This window comes from Ciona intestinalis, unplaced genomic scaffold (genome assembly GCF_000224145.3).
Source record: "Ciona intestinalis unplaced genomic scaffold, KH HT001238.1, whole genome shotgun sequence".
Lineage (NCBI taxonomy): Eukaryota > Metazoa > Chordata > Ascidiacea > Phlebobranchia > Cionidae > Ciona > Ciona intestinalis.
Genome location: NW_004191559.1, coordinates 1 through 18,841, shown reverse-complemented (window position 1 = coordinate 18,841; position 18,841 = coordinate 1). Strand labels below are relative to the sequence as shown.

The following is an 18,841-nucleotide window of genomic DNA, read 5'->3' as shown; positions in this document are numbered from 1 at the left end:
ATGTGTATTCATACACCTTATGCTCACTGTTGAGTTATACCATGGGTGTCTCCTTATACACCAGACACACATGGTGTAATCATGCACCTCATGCTCACTGTCTAGTTATAACATGAGTGTCTTCTTATACACCAAACACACATGGTGTATTCATACACCTCATGCTCACTGTTGCAGCATAGGTGTCTTTTTGCGCCTTCTTACAGTACATAAATTACATTACCAAAATTAGGTTCCAAAATATCTGTTTGTAGGATGGGGGAAGATGGGACACCTTTAGCACAGAATACCTAGATATCCTGATCGTGTTTTAAACAATTAACAATGGTCTATGTCGTGAAGATACGGTTTCATAATTCTTTAAATGTTCTTTGTTTACTACTAATTAGGACGAGAAAATAGAGTGAAAAGGTGTCCCATTTCCCCCCACCCTACTATATATTGTCAACCATGGCTATAACAGTTCCGTATCCTTTAAATAAAGATACAAACAGTTCTCCAACTTCCCATTTCCCTTTCACGGACTTCCCGCTCCTTCAATGCGAAGGCTTCTTCTCTTTTATAAATCATCCCATTTTAAATATGTTAAACGAATTCCTACAAAACCTTGACTCAATACATTATAGGGGTTCATCCGTTAATAGACAGGGATTGTTTTGAAACTGTGAAGCTTTTGCACAGCTAACTTTAAAACGCCTACCTAGCATAAGTGTATCAAATAATTTTCGTATTAATGTATAGTAGGAAGGGGGAATATGGGACACCTGAACGTTTTATTTTCTCGTCCTATTTGGTAGTAAACAAAGAATATTCAAAGAAATATAAAAAAGTGTCACAACCAATCCCATAGACCGTTGTAATTGTTTGAAACACGATTGGGATATTTAAATATTTAAAAATTTCCCATCTTCCCCCACATTAATATATTACCATATATTTTGCGCAGCTAAAACTATTCAAACAGTGGCTCTAAGAAGGTTTCCAAGAAGAAGGTTTCCATCTTATTAGGATAGGGTGGGAGAAGAAGGTTTCCATCTTATTAGGATGTTTGGATACCGGCAAAAGTTGTCCCGCCTTCCACCCTACTGAAACAACACATGTATTGATACACCTCATGCTCACTTTCAAGGTATAACATGGGTGTCTTCTTATACACCAGACACACATGGTGTATTCATACACCTAATGCTCACTGTTGAGTTATAACATGGGTGTCTCCTTATACACAAGTCACACATGGTGTATTCATACACCTCATGCTCACTGTTGAGTTATAAAAAGGGTGTCTTCGTATACACCAGTGTGGGTGATTTGTATATTGTGAGTAATATTGTTTCTGCAGATGAACAAGTCAGCACTTCTTCTGTTACTTCTCATCGGACTCGTCGTCCTTACTGAAAATTCTGATGCTAAACTGAAAACTTGGCCCAAAAATTACTGGAGAAAAGTCTGGAGCAAAAAAAACTGGCGCAAATTTGTAAAGAAATTTAAGCATTGGAATCAAGGACAAAACGGTATATAAAAAAAAAAACGGTCGTCGCTTCTATTGTTGTGCGTGTATATGTTCTTGGGCAAGACACAAACAGTTCGAAAATATAATGACCTACAAGTTTTGCATATGGTAACCCGTAAGCTGACACGAGGTGTATGAAACAGAGAACCCGTGTTATAACGACTGTCGGCCTCGCGAGGAAAATGAAAGTCATTTTCAAAATAACACTAATCAATGTATATAAGTTTGTGGATATTAAAACAACAATTCTTTTACTGTTATCCAAAAATCAAATGTTTATACAGGCTACCATTTATAATAATTTAATTAACACCAATGAAAGTCAACCGCATATTTACCCTGTTTAAACTTGAATTTCAGTTGAAGACATGGATCTCGAAGACATGCAACTTCTTTGGGAAATCTGAACGCCTAATCATATAAAGGCAATAAAGATCGTACGATTTAAATAAATTGTATATCAGCAAAATATATACCGTGTGTTTCATGCCAGTATATTTGGTTATTTATGTTTGAAACAACTAGACAGATATTCTTTAATGGTCATGACCTTTGGCCCCAACGCATTTTAACAAACTAATTAGTAAAATTATTTTTCCCATTTTATTAGTAGTAAACAAAAAACTTTCAAATAATTATTAAACTGTATCCTCACGACTCCCAAAAACCGTTGTTTATTGTTTAAAACACGTCCCAGACATTTGGGTATTATGTGCTAAAAGTGTCCCATCTTCCCCCAAACTATATGTTTCACAATTTCCCGCGAAACTTAGTCCTGCTTCAGCGTGTGGGTACATCCGTTTAAACACGGGTAAATAATGTTACGTGCTATCTATGAAAGAAGGGTTATAGCAAAACAAAACATGGAAGTTAGGAATAGACTGGAAGTAATTCCACTGCTTCCATTGAAAATGTTAAACGCGGTAGCTCGTCCTAGATTTCGGATGAAAATTATAACTGTATAGAGTTATGGGTATCTAGATTTTAGTTAGAAAAAAGCACTTTATAGATTATGGTCTCTAGAAGCCGAAACGTCCAAATGAAACTTAGGCAATATAATTACTTTTAGCAGCAAGCCAGTAGGCTATACTAACACATATTTTCCAATTTTTTATTATAGGTATAACCTAAGTGAAATGCTATGTTTCATTTACACATGGTGTTTTCGTACACCTCATGCTGACTCTCGTGTTATAACATAGGTGAATTCGTATACACCAAATACACATGGTGTATTCATACACCTCATGCTCACTGTTGAATAATAACATGGGTGTCTTCTTATACACCAGACACACATGATGTATTCATATACCTCATGCTCACTGTTGCATAGGCCTTAATGTTTTTTCCATGTGATCAATTACAATAATTACATAGTAAAGTTGTGATGTAAGATATCTGTATATGGAAATCTTAAGGCTGTAAGAGTTTCGTATTTCTAAAATAAAGATACAAACAGTTTTCCAATTTTCCCTATTTCTTCAGCGGACTGCCTGCTCAACCATGCTTTTAATGCAAATACTTATTCTCTTTTACAAATCATCCTATTTCAAAAATGTTTCACGAATTCTTACAAAACTGTGTCTTAAAGATTTTAGGGGCACATCCGTTATTAAACAGGGAGTATTTTGTAAACTGTAGAGCGTTAGCACAGCTATCTAAATTGTCGACGTTTGTAGCAGTAAAAATAGAAATCTAGGCAATAGGCGGGAAGTAATTGTAATAGCTTCATTTGAAAATCTCGAACATAGTGGCATAGTGGGTGAAAAATAATCAACATAACTTTAAAAAGCCTAGCTACCGTCAGAGTATTATGATATTATGACTTTGTATATATATTTATTTGGGCAGTTAAACTTAGGTAAACCGTGGCCCTAATAACATTGTTGTTATAGTAGGGTGGGAGAAGATGGGACAACTTTAGCACATAATATCCAAATATCTGGATCGTGTTTTAAACAATTAACATCGGTCTATGGGGGTCGTGGGGATACGGTTTTATAATTCTTTAAATGTTCTTTGTTTACTACCAAATGGGACGAGAAAATAAAATAAAAAGTACTCCCATCTCCGCAACCGTAGTAAGTATTGCCATCAAATTGTTTGAGTAATTTTCCATGTCAGAGACTTCTCGGGAAAAAAGCACTTCCTGATTTTTCAACGAAAATTTCGGAAATTATTAGGTTTAATAACCACGATGTTTTCTATATAACACGGTTTGTTTGGCTACGAAATCATCACTTAACTGAAGATATCAAAGTAAGTGTTTGGTTGGTTTTATTATAACTGTTTGTTCCTGCGCCCCAGGGCAATTTTGAAAATATAGCACAAGTGGTATATATTATACACCTCGTGCCTGCTTAATGTGTAACTTTGTGAGTGATTATTATCATATCTGTCGGGGTATAAAATGGGTGTATTCTTATACACCAGACACGCATGGTGTATTCATACACCTCGTGCTCATTGTTGAGTTATAGCGTGTATGTCTTCGTATACACCAGTGTGGGTGATTTGTATATTGTGAGTAATATTGTTTCTGCAGATGAACAAGTCAGCACTTCTTCTTTTACTTCTCGTCGGACTCGTCGTCCTTACTGAAACCACCGATGCTTATACTCAAGCAGGCGTTTTTGATAGAAAATTTTGGACCAGAAAACATTGGAGCCAAGTCGGGAAGGGTCTTAAGAGATGGAATCAGAAACAAAACGGTAAGAAAATACTCGTCGCTGCTATTGTTATGGGTGTATGTGTCCTTGGGCAAGACACAAAGAGAAAATATAATTACCTACGAAGTTGCATACAGTAAATCGTAAGCTGGCATGAGGTGTATAAAACAGTACACCCGTGTTATAACGACTGTCGTTTTCTGGCCACGCGAGGATAAAGAAATTTACATTCAAAATGACACAATGTGTAGAAGTTTGTGGATATTAAAACAACAACTTTTTTGACAGTAAACCAAAAAATTAAGTGTTTATATATCATTGATAATATTTGACTAAGTGTCAATGAAAGTTGGTAGCATAATAAGTTTCTATAAACTTTAATTTCAGTTGAAAACATGGACCTTGATGACGAGATTCAATATTATGAAGAATAAACGCCTAATCATGTATAGGCTATAAGATCGTACGATTTAAATAAATTGTATATCAGCAAAATATATACCGTGTGTTTCATGCCAGTATATTTGGTTATTTATATTTGAAACAACTAGACAGATATTCTTTAATGGTCATGACCTTTGGCCCCAACGCATTTTAACAAACTAATTAGTAAAATTATTTTTTGGACACGTTTTGGTCCTATTATTATTTTTTTTCAAATAATTATAAAACTGTATCCTCATGACTCCCAAAAACCGTTGTTAATTGTTTAAAACACGTCCCAGATATTTTGGTATTATGTGCTAAAATTGTCCCATCTTCCCCCAAACTATATGTTTCACGAATTCCTGCGAAACTTAGTCCTGCTTTAGCGTGTGGGTACATCCTTTGAAACACGGCTAAATCATGTAACGTGCTACCTATGAAAGAAGGGTTATAGCAAAACAAAACTAGGAAGTGGGCAATACACTGGAAAAATCCACTGTTTCCATTGAAAATGTTAAACGCAGTAGCTCGTGTTAGATTTCGGATAAAAATTATAACTGTATACAGTTATGTGTATCTAGATTTTAGTTCGAAAATATCTCGTACATTAGATTCTCCAAAAACATAAACGCCTCTCGTAAGGCTACTTAAGCAATAACTAGCTTTTGCATGCCGGTATACTAACACATATTTTTCATTTGTTTTACCATTGGTTTTCTTGTTAATTTTAAAACCGTGAATCCCGGTACCGCATAACATGAGTGTCGTCTTATAGTACTGTTACACGTGGTGTATTCATAACTCATGCTCACTGTTGAGTTATAACATGGGTGTATTTGTATACACAAGACACATAACATGGGTGTATTTGTATACACCAGACACACATGGCGTATTCATACACTTCAACACATTCCGTATGGTTTATACCAGTATTTTTTGCTCTATATATTTAAAACATGTATAGAAAGCTATTATGTGCGGGTCATATGCAGTTGTTGTACTTCCGGCGTTGTGCATTCCAACAAAATCGGTGAAATTAATTGTTGCAGCAAATATGGTGGGGGGGAAGATGGGAAACATTTTTATTCTAATTTCTCGTCTCATTTGGTTGTAAACAAAGAACATTCAGAGAATTATAAAACCGTATCCTCACGATTTCCATAGACCGTTGTTAATTGTTTCAAACACGATCAGGAATATGGATATTATGTGCTGCTAAATGTGTCCCATCTTTCTCCAAGCTACTATAGGAGTTCTTTTTTAAACAATAAATTTAAAAATTTCCACGCTGTTTTGTAAGCTTTACGCAAAACCGGACAACGGGCTGAGTCACAAATATTTTCAGTAATAATATTGAAAAAAAGTCCCATTTAAGCAGAATAAGCGCGTTAATAAAAGCACGTAATGGCAGCGTAGCATCGAAAGTTGGTTTAAATGCGAGTGACTGTATTGCTTGCCCAAAGTGCGAGTTTTAAAACGGGCACCGTTGCAAAGTGGTTAGCGCGCCTGCCTCTAACCCAGAGGTTATTTAGGTTCAAGCCTCATCGCTGCTTTCATTGTGGGTCTGTGTGTCCTCGAGCAAGACAAATAACAGCAACTGCCCCAACGAAGTGGTCGCTTATGGGTTGTCTGAATTATCAGACACATAAAAACTATCCACAATTTACATGAGTGGGGTACCTATTTAATCGGTTTTCTCCTCCCATTTTATAGTAAACAAAGAACATTCAAAGAATTACAAAACCGTTTCCTCACCACTCCCATTAACTGTTGTTAATAATTTAAATCACAATTAGGATATTTAGACATTATGTCTTAAAGGTGTCCCATCTTCCCTACCCTACTTTATAAGTGGTGTGAATAGCTTTTAACTGTCAAGTATATTGGTTAAAAGCGCTATCAATAATATACAGGTTTATAAAATAGGACTCTTATAAAATCACCACTTAATCTTTTCACCTAAACTCAGTGATCACGAATCGATTAACCAAAATATTAGTTACGAAAAATAAAATGTTTAGACTTGTGAAGAGGCAGTGATGTTATATTTGAAGTGTAGGACGTATTAGGTTTCTGTAGGACGTATTAGGTTTCTGACGTCATGCCAACGTCATGCCACTAAGTCAAAAGTTAGAAATTGTGACGTAGAGATCAGACGATACTATTGTATGACGTATTGATTTTCTGACGTCATACCACCAAGTCTTAAATCAGAAATGTTTTGTTTACACAAGATAAATAATTAAAACGTAATGTATTTTTCTCTTCGAATGCAGTAACGAAATTAGGTTTAATATAACGAGTATAAAGGAACTAAATTAATAAAACGGATAGATAGGATTTAGAAAAAATGAGAAAAATGACAGTAGTCTAAAAAAAAATGAGAAAAATGACAGTAGTCTAAAAGCGTGGTTGCTAAACCAACAATACTGTTGTGTTTAATTAAAACTAAACGTGACCGCTTTTATTGAAGCTTCTGAAAATTCTGAAAAATAGAAACAGGATTAAAATGCCTTCATAGTTTATGTGGCTGGCGTTGGTGGAAAGCCACTACGGCACGACAAGCCCCCAGCCAATGGTAGTGGGTTTCTACTTTGGTGAGAAACCCCTTGCCATACCCAGGCAAGGTAAAACAAACCATATGGACAAAAATAGTACAACGACGCACATAAATGTGCACAGGGAACACACCAACAAAAAGACAAAAATAGTACAACGAGTGCAGCGACATACATGTGCCAAACATGCAACAAACACAACAGCTCAATCATACAAAAAGGGGGCGCGGTTAAAAAAAAATAACGCGGACAAAATCATTGAAACATCTTCAAAGAAAATATGCTTCAAATCCTGAAGGATAATCATCTGCTGAATGTTCAATCAAGTTTTAATCTATAGGTCAATCAAGTTTTAATCTATAGGTAAGTCGCCATGTTGGTACCGCGATACTCTCGTCGTATCTTCACACAATATAATAACGTCCGGATGTTACGCACCGCATTGACCGTTATAAAACTGCATCAGGGTGTTACGTACCGCATTGATAGTGACCTAAAACCGAGCGTAGCATCACTGGCGGCGACGTCCACGCAACAACCCGACCGTTAAGTAACTCAATCGAAACAGACGTAACCGCACCGAACGCAGGGTCAGGACAACGCTCTGGCCCACCGTATCGACGTCGCAGCGTAATCGTGACGTGGCCATCGTCCCAATCACGCTACATGACGTTTTAATATAAAGTTAAGTCACGTGGGGAAGTTTACATTACATTATATTACATTACATTTTATTAAATATTACATTAAATTACATTGTATGAAATGGAATTCTAACACATTTATGCGCCTATTATACTGCGTGTTAATATTACTCGAGTATTTGTGTACCAACATAGCGTTCTCACCAAGTGATTTAGGACAATACAGAATCGTTAAAAGATTCGATCTTTTGTGTACAACAACAAAATCTGATCCAGCAAGATGTTCGCCATACTTTCATTGCATATGTTTCAGTGACATGCAAAATGCACTAACGTAGTGACTGACTAAAAATAGCTGGCAACATTAGGTCCAGCAGAATAGAGATACAACAGGCAGACAGACACACACATAACACACAACTCATACTTTTAAAACCTCAAATCTCAAACCGTGTATCCTTTATCGGCGTTTTCGTCTTTGTTCTTCATCTGCAAAGGCAAAATAGTTACGTCAAGTGTTTACGTAATAGTTACGTCAAGTGTTTACGTAATAGTTACGTCAAGTGTTTACGTAATAGTTACGTCAAGTGTTTACGTAATAGTTACGTCAAGTGTTTACGTAATAGTTACGTCAAGTGTTTACGTAATAGTTACGCAAGTGTTTACGTAATAGTTATGCAAGTGTTTACGTAATAGTTACGTCAAGTGTTTACGTAATAGTTACGTCAAGTGTTTACGTAATAGTTACGTCAAATGTATGCAGAAAATTCACTAATTCTACACAAGTTCATTCCACATTTAAATTTATTTGTTCCAACAGGTATACTTTATTGATAAATCATAAACAATGATCATCTTTAAATATTACCTTGCGCTTCTCTTCTGCAGCTTCATTCGCTGACTTTTCTGCAAAAATACAAACGTTAAGTATCAGTAGGTAAATAGTACTGTGGGCTAGGATGGGACACCTTGGGCACATAATATCCAAATGTCCTGATAGAGTTATGAACAATTAACAACAGTCTATGGGAGTCGTAACAATACAGTTTTCTATTCCCTTGAATGTTCTTTGTTTACTACCAAATAAGACGAGAAAATAAAATAAAAAGGTGTCCCTTTTCCCGCACCTTACTATCTATGTAGTTCCAAAAAGTATATATGTAGTTTTGCCCCATCTTCCCCTACCCTACTATATCCCATATTTCCCGATCTCTTTAGAATTCTGTAAATACTCCTAGATTTTACTGAAAACGGAACAAAAGAATGAAAATATGGGACCATCTTTCACAGCGCTACTATATTATTACGTCATAAGTACCTTCATTCTTCTTTCTTTCCAATGGTCCGCTTGAACCTCTGTGACGTCACATACCATGTTCTAAAGATTTCAACGTTAAACCTTCACTTTAAACAGACCAAAATTAGTTTGTGACGAAACAATGAACTTACGAAGTGGGTTCTTCTGCTGCGTCATCACCACTTCGTGACGTCACATCATCGATGTTTCTAGAAAAGAGCTTATGTACGTAACAATGCCAATCTCGATATATACATTACCATTTCTTTGTTCTTCTTGCTTCCGAGCTTATAGCGCAAATAAAATTAGAATATACAAGTAATGTGCCTTGTGACGACGCAAAACGCGCATGGGGCCCCATGAAAAAAAATCGCGAAACGCAAGCGTAGAAACCGTATTGTGACGTGTAATGACGTAACAAACAAACAAAACAAATGCAGGGATTATGACGTAACGTCGCGGGTGACGTATATTGTGACGTTACGAGTGACACATCGTCGCGATTGACGAATATTGTGACGTAACGTTGCGAGTGACGGAATAAAGAACGGTCGCGATTGACGAATATTGTGACGTAATGCTGCGAGTGACGTAATAAAGAACGGTCGCGATTCCTGAAACAAAACGGGATAAAGAAAAATTTAAACTTCAAATAAAAAATAAACTCAAGGCACAAAACTTGTAGCTATTGTAGTGTAATAATTTTACTGTATATAGTAGTATATAGTTAAAACATATCTTACAGTAAATGGTATATCAAACTATTATTGTAATGAAATAATACTTAACCTTGCAAGAAAACTTCATAAAACCTTTCATCTTGCAACTTGGTGTGGAACCAACTTCATCTAAACTGGTACGTGCTAACTGCTCGCTTTTTAAAAGAGGCGTTTTAGACGCCAAGCAATCAATTAAAGCGGGCGTAATCAGCTGGTGCGAGGCGTCAGTCACGTGAGCAATCTGACCAATCAGGATTAAACAGCGGGCTGATTGTGACGTCAGTACTACATTGTGATGTAACAAATTAAGTTCACAACGATTCGCGATTTTAGATTTTTGTTTCAAGCAAGAACTTTGCTTTTAACATTGTTTTTATTCGATACGAGTGAAGTTAAATAGCGAGCTGTATATAGGCTTGGGTGAAGCTTTGGTAGTAAACAAAGAACATTCAAAAAATTATAACATCCTATTTTCACGACTCCCATAGACCGTTGTTAATTGTTTGAAATACGACCGAGATATTTTGATATAGTAGGGTGAGGGAAGATGGGACACCTGTTCATTCTATTTTCCCGTCCAATTTGGTAGTAAACAAAGAAAATTCAAAGAATTATAAAACAATGCTTTCACAACTCTTTTAGACTGTTGTTAATTGTTTAAAAAACGATCAGGATATTTAGATATTATGTGCTAAATGTGTTCCATCTTTCCCCACCCCACTATATTATGCGCTAAGGGTGTCCCATCTCTCCCTACCCTACTATATGTTGTTCGTTTTGATTCTGTTAAATTTGATCGTCGTAACATCAACCACTGGTAGTTGGCATCAACTTGATGGCATCGAATATTACATTGAGTATAAAACAGTTTATGGAGTTGATAAAGCGAAGAAAGGTTGTAAAGCAATGAACGCCATTCTAGCTACTGTTAATTATCAACGAATTCAAGATTTTCTCGTGACAAATTATAAATGCACAAGTTATCACGTTTTTTATTCGTCCAAAAATGTAGAATCGACGAGCTTTAAACCCATATATAGTAGGATGGGGGAAGATGGGACACCTTTTCATTCGATTTTGTCGTACGTTTTGGTAGTAAACAAAGAACATTCAAAGAATTATAAAACCTTGCCCTCCCGACTTTTATAGACCGTGGTTAATTTTTTGGACGAATTCCGGATACTGTGTACAGCCACCTTCATTCTTGAGAGTTTTTATTAAGGAAAGGTTAACCACACGCAAAGCCTATAGTCAACAACGTATCTTAAGCCTATATAGTTAATGATTCATAAAAGTATCTCAATCAATAGGATGTATACCGCACAGTTGCTATTGTACAGTACAGTAGATAATAGGCATTTTTGGTATCATTTTACGGTTAACCGTTTTGCTAGTTCATATTTATTACGCGTGTATTATAGAATGTCTGTTTTTGAGATAGGTATTATAGACATGTTTATGCAGTAGGGTGGGAGAAGATGAGACACCTTTTGATTTTATTTTTTCGTTGCAATTGGTAGTAAACAAAGAAAATTCAATAAATCATAAAACCGTATTCTCACGACTCTCATAAAGCGTTGTTAATTGTTTAAAATGCGATAATATTATTTGGATATTATGTGCTATAAAGGTGTCCCATCTTCCCCCACTCTAATATATATAGGCCGCTTTTTTAATAGATTTTGGTCTAGAATATTTAGTAGTGTTTTTGGCAAGGCAGATTTATACAAATTTATGATGCTAGTGAAGAATCCCCCTTACGTTATTAATGTAACTGCGCCGTAAACCAACTATACCCCCTATACTATATATTTTGTTTACTTTATTTTTTTACTGCAAAACAGATATTGCTATTTTCGTCGTAAAAGTTAAGTAGACTATATTAAAATGTCAAAAGGCGTTATTTCATATTTTACATTTTAGTGTTATTTCTACTGCAAGGCAGTGCCGAGGTAAACTATATGTTTGATATTTTACTTCGTTGTTAAGATACTGTAATGAAGTCCGATGAAGGTCAACAAATTAGTTAGCGCGCCCGCCCCCAACCTGGAGGTAATGTGTTCAAGGCTCGTCCCTGGCACCATGTGGGCGTATGTGTCCTTGGGCAAGACACTTAACGGCAATTGCTCCAACCCAGTGGTCACTAATAGGTTGTCCAAATTATCAGCCACGCAGGAAAAAAATCACCGACAAAGTAACATATACATGTTAACTCGTAAGCTCGCACGAGGTGTATGAAGTATAACATCCGTGTTATAACGACTGTCATTTTCCGACCACGCATAAATAAATAATCACATTTATTCATTTAACATTCTTTTAATTTTCAGGGCGATGATTTTTGCCGAACCGATGTTGGTCATACAATAATCTGCGCAGGTATAACTTATCAAAATTAATTTTCTGTCTTTATCAGATTTTAATCCTACAGTGATTTGCTGAGAGTACATGGCTTACAATATAGTAGGGTGGGGAAGATGGGAACACTTTTCATTCTATTTCTGGTCCCATTTGATAGTAAACAAAGAACATTCAAAGAATTATAAAACCGTATCCTCACGACTCCCTTACACCGCTGTTAATTGTTTAAAACACGATCAAGATATTTGGATATTATGTGCTAAATGTGTTCCAGCTCCCCCACCCTACTATATTTGGAATGTAAGTTATATATAAACAAAGACCATTCAAAGAATTATAAAACCGTATCCTCAAAACTCTCATAGATCTTTGTTAATTGTTAGAACTAGACAGAACAGATTTAGCAAATTTTATTCAAATATCCTGATCGTGTTTTAAACAATTAACAACGGTCGTTTGGAGTCGTGAGGATACGGTTTTATAATTCTTTGACTGTTTTTTTGTTTACTATCAAAAAACAAAAATGAAAGGAGAAAAGAATAGAATGAAAAGGTGTCCCAACTTTCCCCGCCCTATTATACATTTGGAATTTTGTGTTTATATTTGTAAAATGTTTTTTTTAACAGATTATGTCGCTACGACGGGATATTGCTGCAATTATGTGGATGGTTACTACCAGGACTGTTGCTACACTACTGCTGTTTGGGGTTTATGGTGTAAGTCTTATTCAGAAATGGTAAAAATAAAAACTTTTTTTGTGTCTTCGTTTACGGTAGCGAAGATTTCGAAATATTTTAAACGAAAAACAGGATATAGCGACAAAACAACAGTTGCAACAGTGTAAAATTTTCAAAATTGCAAAATGCTTCGCCAATTCATCAGAACATAAAACAAGCATAAAAACGTTCATTTTTTAAATCATAAAAACTATTAAAGTTTATTTTTGAAAACATAAAAACTAGCAGAGCTTAAATTCGAACATTATTTTACAGACTTTTGGTTTTCCATCGTTTCATTTCTCTTTATTGTTGGAGGAGTTGTAGCTCTTTGTAAATATTGTGTTTTCAAAAACAGCAGCTCAAGAAATTCTTCAATTGCGGATACCGAGACAGCGGCTGTGCCTGTTGTGTATTCCGCTCCGCAGGTTTGTCATTTGATTTGATTCAGAAAACACAATTTTTTTCGAAAGTTTTAATAATCATTACATTATATGGTGGGGTGGGGAAGATGGGACACCTTTCATTCTATTTTCTCGTCCCATTTGGTATAGTTAAAACAGAATATAAAAAATTGTATTCTTACTACTCGTTTATTTAAATTTGTTTAAATCACGACCAGGATATTTGGACGTTACGTGTCCCGTCTTACGTTACGTGTCCCGTCTTTCCCCACCATGCTATATGTCTTGCTTATACCTTGCTCCAACCCAGAGCTCGCTAATGGGTTGTCCAAACTATCCGCCACACAAAAAATCCTCCTCTCCCAAAATAATTACTCAAAAGGAACATACTTAGTAACTCGTAAACTGGCACGAGGTGCATGAAACAGAACACCCGTGTTGTAACGACTGTCGTTATCCGGCCACGCGAGGATAAAATAAGTTATATTTAATTCATTCGAACATTCAATAACTTTAGTTGTCTCTTCGATTACGGTAGCAAAGATTTAGAATAATTTTAAACAAAAAGACAGGATATAGCGACAAAACAACAGTTGTTAAAACACGCTTACAGTTAAAAACATATTTACATTTAATTGAAAGAAAATATAAGCGTGGTCGCTACACCCAACGTCTACACCTAACAGACAAATTTTAATTTTAATTTTTTGCTTTGTTTTAACAGAATGCTCCTCCAGTACAAGCAAATATATCAGACTTTCCACCAAGCTATGAGCAACTACAGCAACAAGGAGTTGATTCTCAAACGCAGCAGTTCAACTCTTACGGCTTAAATAATCCACCTTTTCCAACGGAAACAATGAACTAAGAAAAAAAAGTCGCATCAAAGCAATTTTTAGACGCTTTTGAAAAATGTTTTTTTTTATGGGAAAATTATAACTTTTTAGTCCTCGATTTTTCAGTTCTTTTTGATAACTTTTCAGTTTCTCGATTTCAGTGCTTTTCAAGTAAACATTTACTGAGTACATTTTTTTACCATTTGATTTTACCAATTTTTGTATTTGGGCGTAAATAATGAAATTTAAATGCAGTATAATTGTGTTTATACATGTTTTTAAATATACAAGTGTTTTTGCAAGTTTTGTCGTATAAAAGATGTTACTTGTTTAAAATCCTACATGGCAGTGCAACGGCATTTGTAATAAAATAAGTTTTTTTGTTTTATACACCTCGTGCCCGCTTACCAGTTACACATAGTAGGGAGGGGGAAAATGGGAAACCTTGGGAAACCTTGAGTAAGCTGGCACGAGGTGTTATAACGACTGTCGTTTTCCGGCAACGCGAGAATAAAGTAAGTTACATTCATTCATTTATGAATGTTTTTTTAGATTTCCAGTTTGTTGTAATGAATTGATAACAATTTAGACAAACCATACAAAACTACCGGAAGCAACATTTATTGCGCTTTACCAGGAAAACATTCGTCAACACTGACAAACTTGATAGCGCGCCTGACTATAACGCACGGGTAATGGGTTCAAGGCTTGTCGCAGCTAGTATTATGGGCGTATGTGTTCTTGGGTAAGACACTTAACGGCAATTGCTTCAACCCAGTGGTCACTAATGGGTTGTCCAAATTACCAGCCATACATAAAAAACCCAACCACAAAGTAACATACATGGTAACTCGAAAACTGGCACGAGGTGTATGAAACAGAACACCCGAGTTATAACGACTGTCGTTTTCAAGCCACGCGAGGGTGAAGCAAGTTACATTTATTCTAAGAAACAGTATACGTCAAGAGTGGGAGTAGCTACAAGCCCTAAATTCTCTGAAACATTCTCTTGCCGCTTCCATTGAGTAATCATTAATTACTTAGAGCCTATGTAAACAAATGGAAAAGATATTTTAGGTGTATCCAGTTAATGATTAAATAAAATGTCACTCAGTATTGTACATCGCACAGTTATAGGGCAATGTACATTGCAACATCAATACGTATTTTTTGGTTTTATTTTATAATTTAGTAACAATTGTTTAAAATTACAAGCGCATTTTAGAAATGTATCTTTAGTAAATTTTGAATAGCAGATTATAAATAGGACGTTTAAACAGGTATTGTTATTTTCCTCGTAAAAGTTAAGTATAGACTGTTAAAATGTCAGGTACGTTAGTCTATGTCACATTTCTAGTGTTAGCCTTACTGCAGGGGAACGCCCAGGTAACTATATATCTTTACTTTGTTTTATTATACAGTTGCGTAGGGAAAGATGGGACACCTTTAGCACGTAATAGGAGTCGTTAGAAACCGGTTTTATAATTCTTTGAATTTTCTTTGTTTACTACCATATGGGACGAGAAAATAGAATAAAAAGGTGTCCCATCTTCCCCACCTTACTATATTTAATACCTCCAAATATATTACATAAAAAATGATCACGAATTTTGAAGCCGTTAACTTATCTTTTTTATCATATTTTTTATAGGCCCGTGAAGTTTGTGCCACTGACCCAGATCACGCATTAATTTGCCCAGGTAAAAATGTTCCTAATTTATTAAATTTGTTTGAAGTAAGACTCGTGATTTTTAGATTCTTGGTTTTTATGTTTTTGTTGTGTTTTGTTCGGCCATTTTATTGCAACTTTCATATCGAATTGTTTTGTTCTAAATATTAAATTAGAAAGATATTTTTTGGTTGTAGTTTCTGTTAGCCAAGCACGCCAAGGCGTTCTATTAACATTAAGTGTGCAAAAGAAAATACATTTTAATACTTATACGTACGGGCTGTCACAGTAGTTAGCGCGGTCCTGCGTGTAACCTAGAGACAATGGGTTCAAGGCTCATATCTGCTACCATTGTGGGCGTATGTGTCCTTGGGCAAGACACTTAACGGCAATTGCTCCAACCAAGTGGTCACTAATGAGTTATACATTATCACCTATTTAAAAAAGTAATCACGCATGACAACTTGTAAGCAGGCACAAGGTGTTTGAAACAGAACACCCGTGTTATAACAAACATCGTTTTCCGGCAGCTAAAAACTTGTATTAAAAGTATCTGTGATATTTTTTATATATATAATTTGTATAATGTTATTTTTATCGAACAGATTACTATTCTTCCATCGGTTTTTGCTGCAACTATCAGAACGGGTATTACCAAAATTGTTGCACCTATACTGCGGTGTGGGGTCTGTGGTGTACGTTTTGACTTTTCGGTTTTTAATTTTTTTTTAAATATATAGTTTTGTGGTGTGAGATGTGACACCTTTAGCACATAATATCAAAATATCGTGGTCGTGTTTTAAACAATTAACAACGGTCTATTGTGTTCGTAAGGATGTGATTTTATAATTTTTTGAATATCATTTGTTTACTACCAAATGAGACGAGAAAATAGAATGAAAATGTGACCCATCTTACCCCACCCTACTATACGTGTTATAACGGCTGTCTCTTCACGAGAAAATAAACAATATTCGTTTATTCGATTAAACGTAGTAAGGAATAAATCTTTTTTTTAACTAAAAAAATCCGCATCTAAAGTTGCATACCTTTCTAACAAACGATTTTTCACATTTTACAGACTTTTGGTTTTGCCTTGTTTCGTTTTTCTTCATCGTTGGAGGAGTAGTAGCTCTTTGCAAATATTGTGCTACCAAAAACAACAGCTCAAGAAATTCCTCGATTGCAGACACAGAAACCGCTGCCGTGCCTGTTGTATTTTCCGCTCAACAGGTTTGCAAGATTCCTTAATAAATACTCGGTTTTCTGGTAAATTTTAAGACAAACATTAAAGCTCATATATACATACGATGGGCAAAACTTAGAAACTGCTTTGAAACACCCTCAATTTACCCGACAAACGGTCATAAAACACCCAAGAATTCACTGCCATAGCACCCAAAAACCGATATTTTCTGAACGTGTTTTAAACAATTAAAAACGCTTTTTTAGCGTCGCGGGTCTACGGTTATATAATTCTGTAACTATTCTTCGTTTGCTGCTAAATGGGACAAGAAAACATCAAGACATGTCTCATTTTTCCCACCCTACCATATTGTATGAATGAATGAATGTAACTTGATTTCTCCTCGCGTGACCAGAAAACGATGTTTCGTTTCATACACCTCGTGCCAGCTTACGAGTTACCATGTATGTTATTTTGTGGGTGATTATTTTTTTAACAGGCTCCACCAGTACAAGCAAAAGTATCTGACTTCCCACCAAGCTATGACCAACTGCAGCACCAAGGGTTAGACGCTCAAACACAGCAGTTTAACTCTTACGGGTCAAGCCAGCCACCATACCCGCCCGCAGAGACCATCAACCCAGAAAAATAAAAGCCACAACAACGCCTATATAGACACTGTAAAATGTAACCACCAACTTTTCCCTAGATAACTAACACGTTGTATAATTGTTAAACGTATATGTACCATGTAAGCGATTTTTTTCTATGTTTATTATATATAGTAGGGTGGGGTAAGATGGATCACCGTTAGCACCTAAAACTCAATTTTTCTGATTGTGTTTTGAGCAATTAACAACGCTGTTTTAGAGTTATTTCTACAATGATAATAGAGCCATGTTTCCAAATCGTGCTTTAACAGTTAATAATTCTCTTTTTAAGTCGTGGGGGTACGGTTATATATTATACTTTGTTTTTACTTTATACACCTCTCATCTTACCCCACCATAATATTATATTAATCTTCCGTTATCATTTGACAATATTTCTGTTTTTAGAAATGGCTACCGAAATTATGGTAAATAAATTCTGTAATAACGAATGAATAAATGAAACTTACTATTTAATTTGTTTTTCAATTTTATATGGCTGATAGTTTGGACAACCCATTAGTGACCACTGGGTTAAAAAAATAAGTAACGTTTTCGCCTATATAGAAGTCTTGCGTAATAAAAAGCCAATTCTCAATATCCATTACATAATGTCCCATAAGAGCGTTATTACATTTTATCATATGACTATATTACGTCACGAATTTCGTCATTATGTAACCAAACCAGTCTTGTTTAATATGTCAACGGTCGATAGGTATGTAGCTGCTTGGAAACACATATGTCAGATCAACGTGTTTGACATGGTAGGTTGTTACGTCATATCAGTAAATATTTTTGCCGGGGCGGGTTTTATAAGTTATATGTTAGAGTGGGGGAAGATGGGACACCTTTAGCACATATTATCCAAATATCCTAATTGTGTTTTCAACAATTAACAACGGTCTATGGAAGTCGTGAGGATATAGTTTTATAATTTTTTGAATGTTCTTTGTTTACTACCAAATGAGACGAGAAAATAGAATGAAAAGCTGTCCCATCTTCCCCACCCTACTATAGCTATATTGAACGCAATATTTCTATAACTTTATAATTATATCAACGCTTAAAAAAAGTTTTGTATATTAGCGTGGAGGAGATAGGGAACTTTTCATTCCATTTTCTCGTCCCATTTGGTAATAAACAGACAACATTCAAAGAATTTTAAAACTGTTTCCTCACGACTT

At 35.5% G+C, this 18,841-nt stretch overlaps 1 protein-coding gene and 4 long non-coding RNA genes across 5 annotated transcripts; 4 read left to right on the top strand and 1 right to left on the bottom strand.

Moving 5' to 3' along the window:
- Nucleotides 1-1,341: 1,341 nt before the first annotated feature.
- On the top strand, nucleotides 1,342-1,984 carry LOC101242983. Its single transcript, XR_182278.4, has 2 exons — nucleotides 1,342-1,514; nucleotides 1,874-1,984. It is a non-coding gene; the product is annotated as an uncharacterized LOC101242983 (long non-coding RNA).
- Nucleotides 1,985-3,671: 1,687 nt separating this feature from the next.
- On the top strand, nucleotides 3,672-4,682 carry LOC101242962. Its single transcript, XR_182277.4, has 3 exons — nucleotides 3,672-3,775; nucleotides 4,062-4,227; nucleotides 4,573-4,682. It is a non-coding gene; the product is annotated as an uncharacterized LOC101242962 (long non-coding RNA).
- A 2,320-nt stretch (nucleotides 4,683-7,002) lies between these two features.
- On the bottom strand, nucleotides 7,003-9,585 carry LOC108950978. The gene is made up of 4 exons (XR_001975433.2): nucleotides 9,266-9,585; nucleotides 9,135-9,194; nucleotides 8,685-8,722; nucleotides 7,003-8,305 (listed from the first exon to the last, which is right to left on the bottom strand). It is a non-coding gene; the product is annotated as an uncharacterized LOC108950978 (long non-coding RNA).
- Nucleotides 9,586-11,468: 1,883 nt separating this feature from the next.
- LOC108950979 lies at nucleotides 11,469-14,602 on the top strand. Its single transcript, XR_001975434.2, has 5 exons — nucleotides 11,469-11,784; nucleotides 12,163-12,211; nucleotides 12,820-12,909; nucleotides 13,186-13,337; nucleotides 14,038-14,602. It is a non-coding gene; the product is annotated as an uncharacterized LOC108950979 (long non-coding RNA).
- Nucleotides 14,603-15,372: 770 nt separating this feature from the next.
- LOC100187132 lies at nucleotides 15,373-18,131 on the top strand. The gene is made up of 5 exons (XM_002130992.5): nucleotides 15,373-15,535; nucleotides 15,801-15,849; nucleotides 16,424-16,513; nucleotides 16,900-17,051; nucleotides 17,504-18,131. The coding sequence occupies exons 1-5, from the start codon at nucleotides 15,473-15,475 to the stop codon at nucleotides 17,654-17,656; spliced, it is 507 nt and encodes a 168-aa protein (XP_002131028.1). The 5' UTR covers nucleotides 15,373-15,472; the 3' UTR covers nucleotides 17,657-18,131.
- Nucleotides 18,132-18,841: the final 710 nt, after the last annotated feature.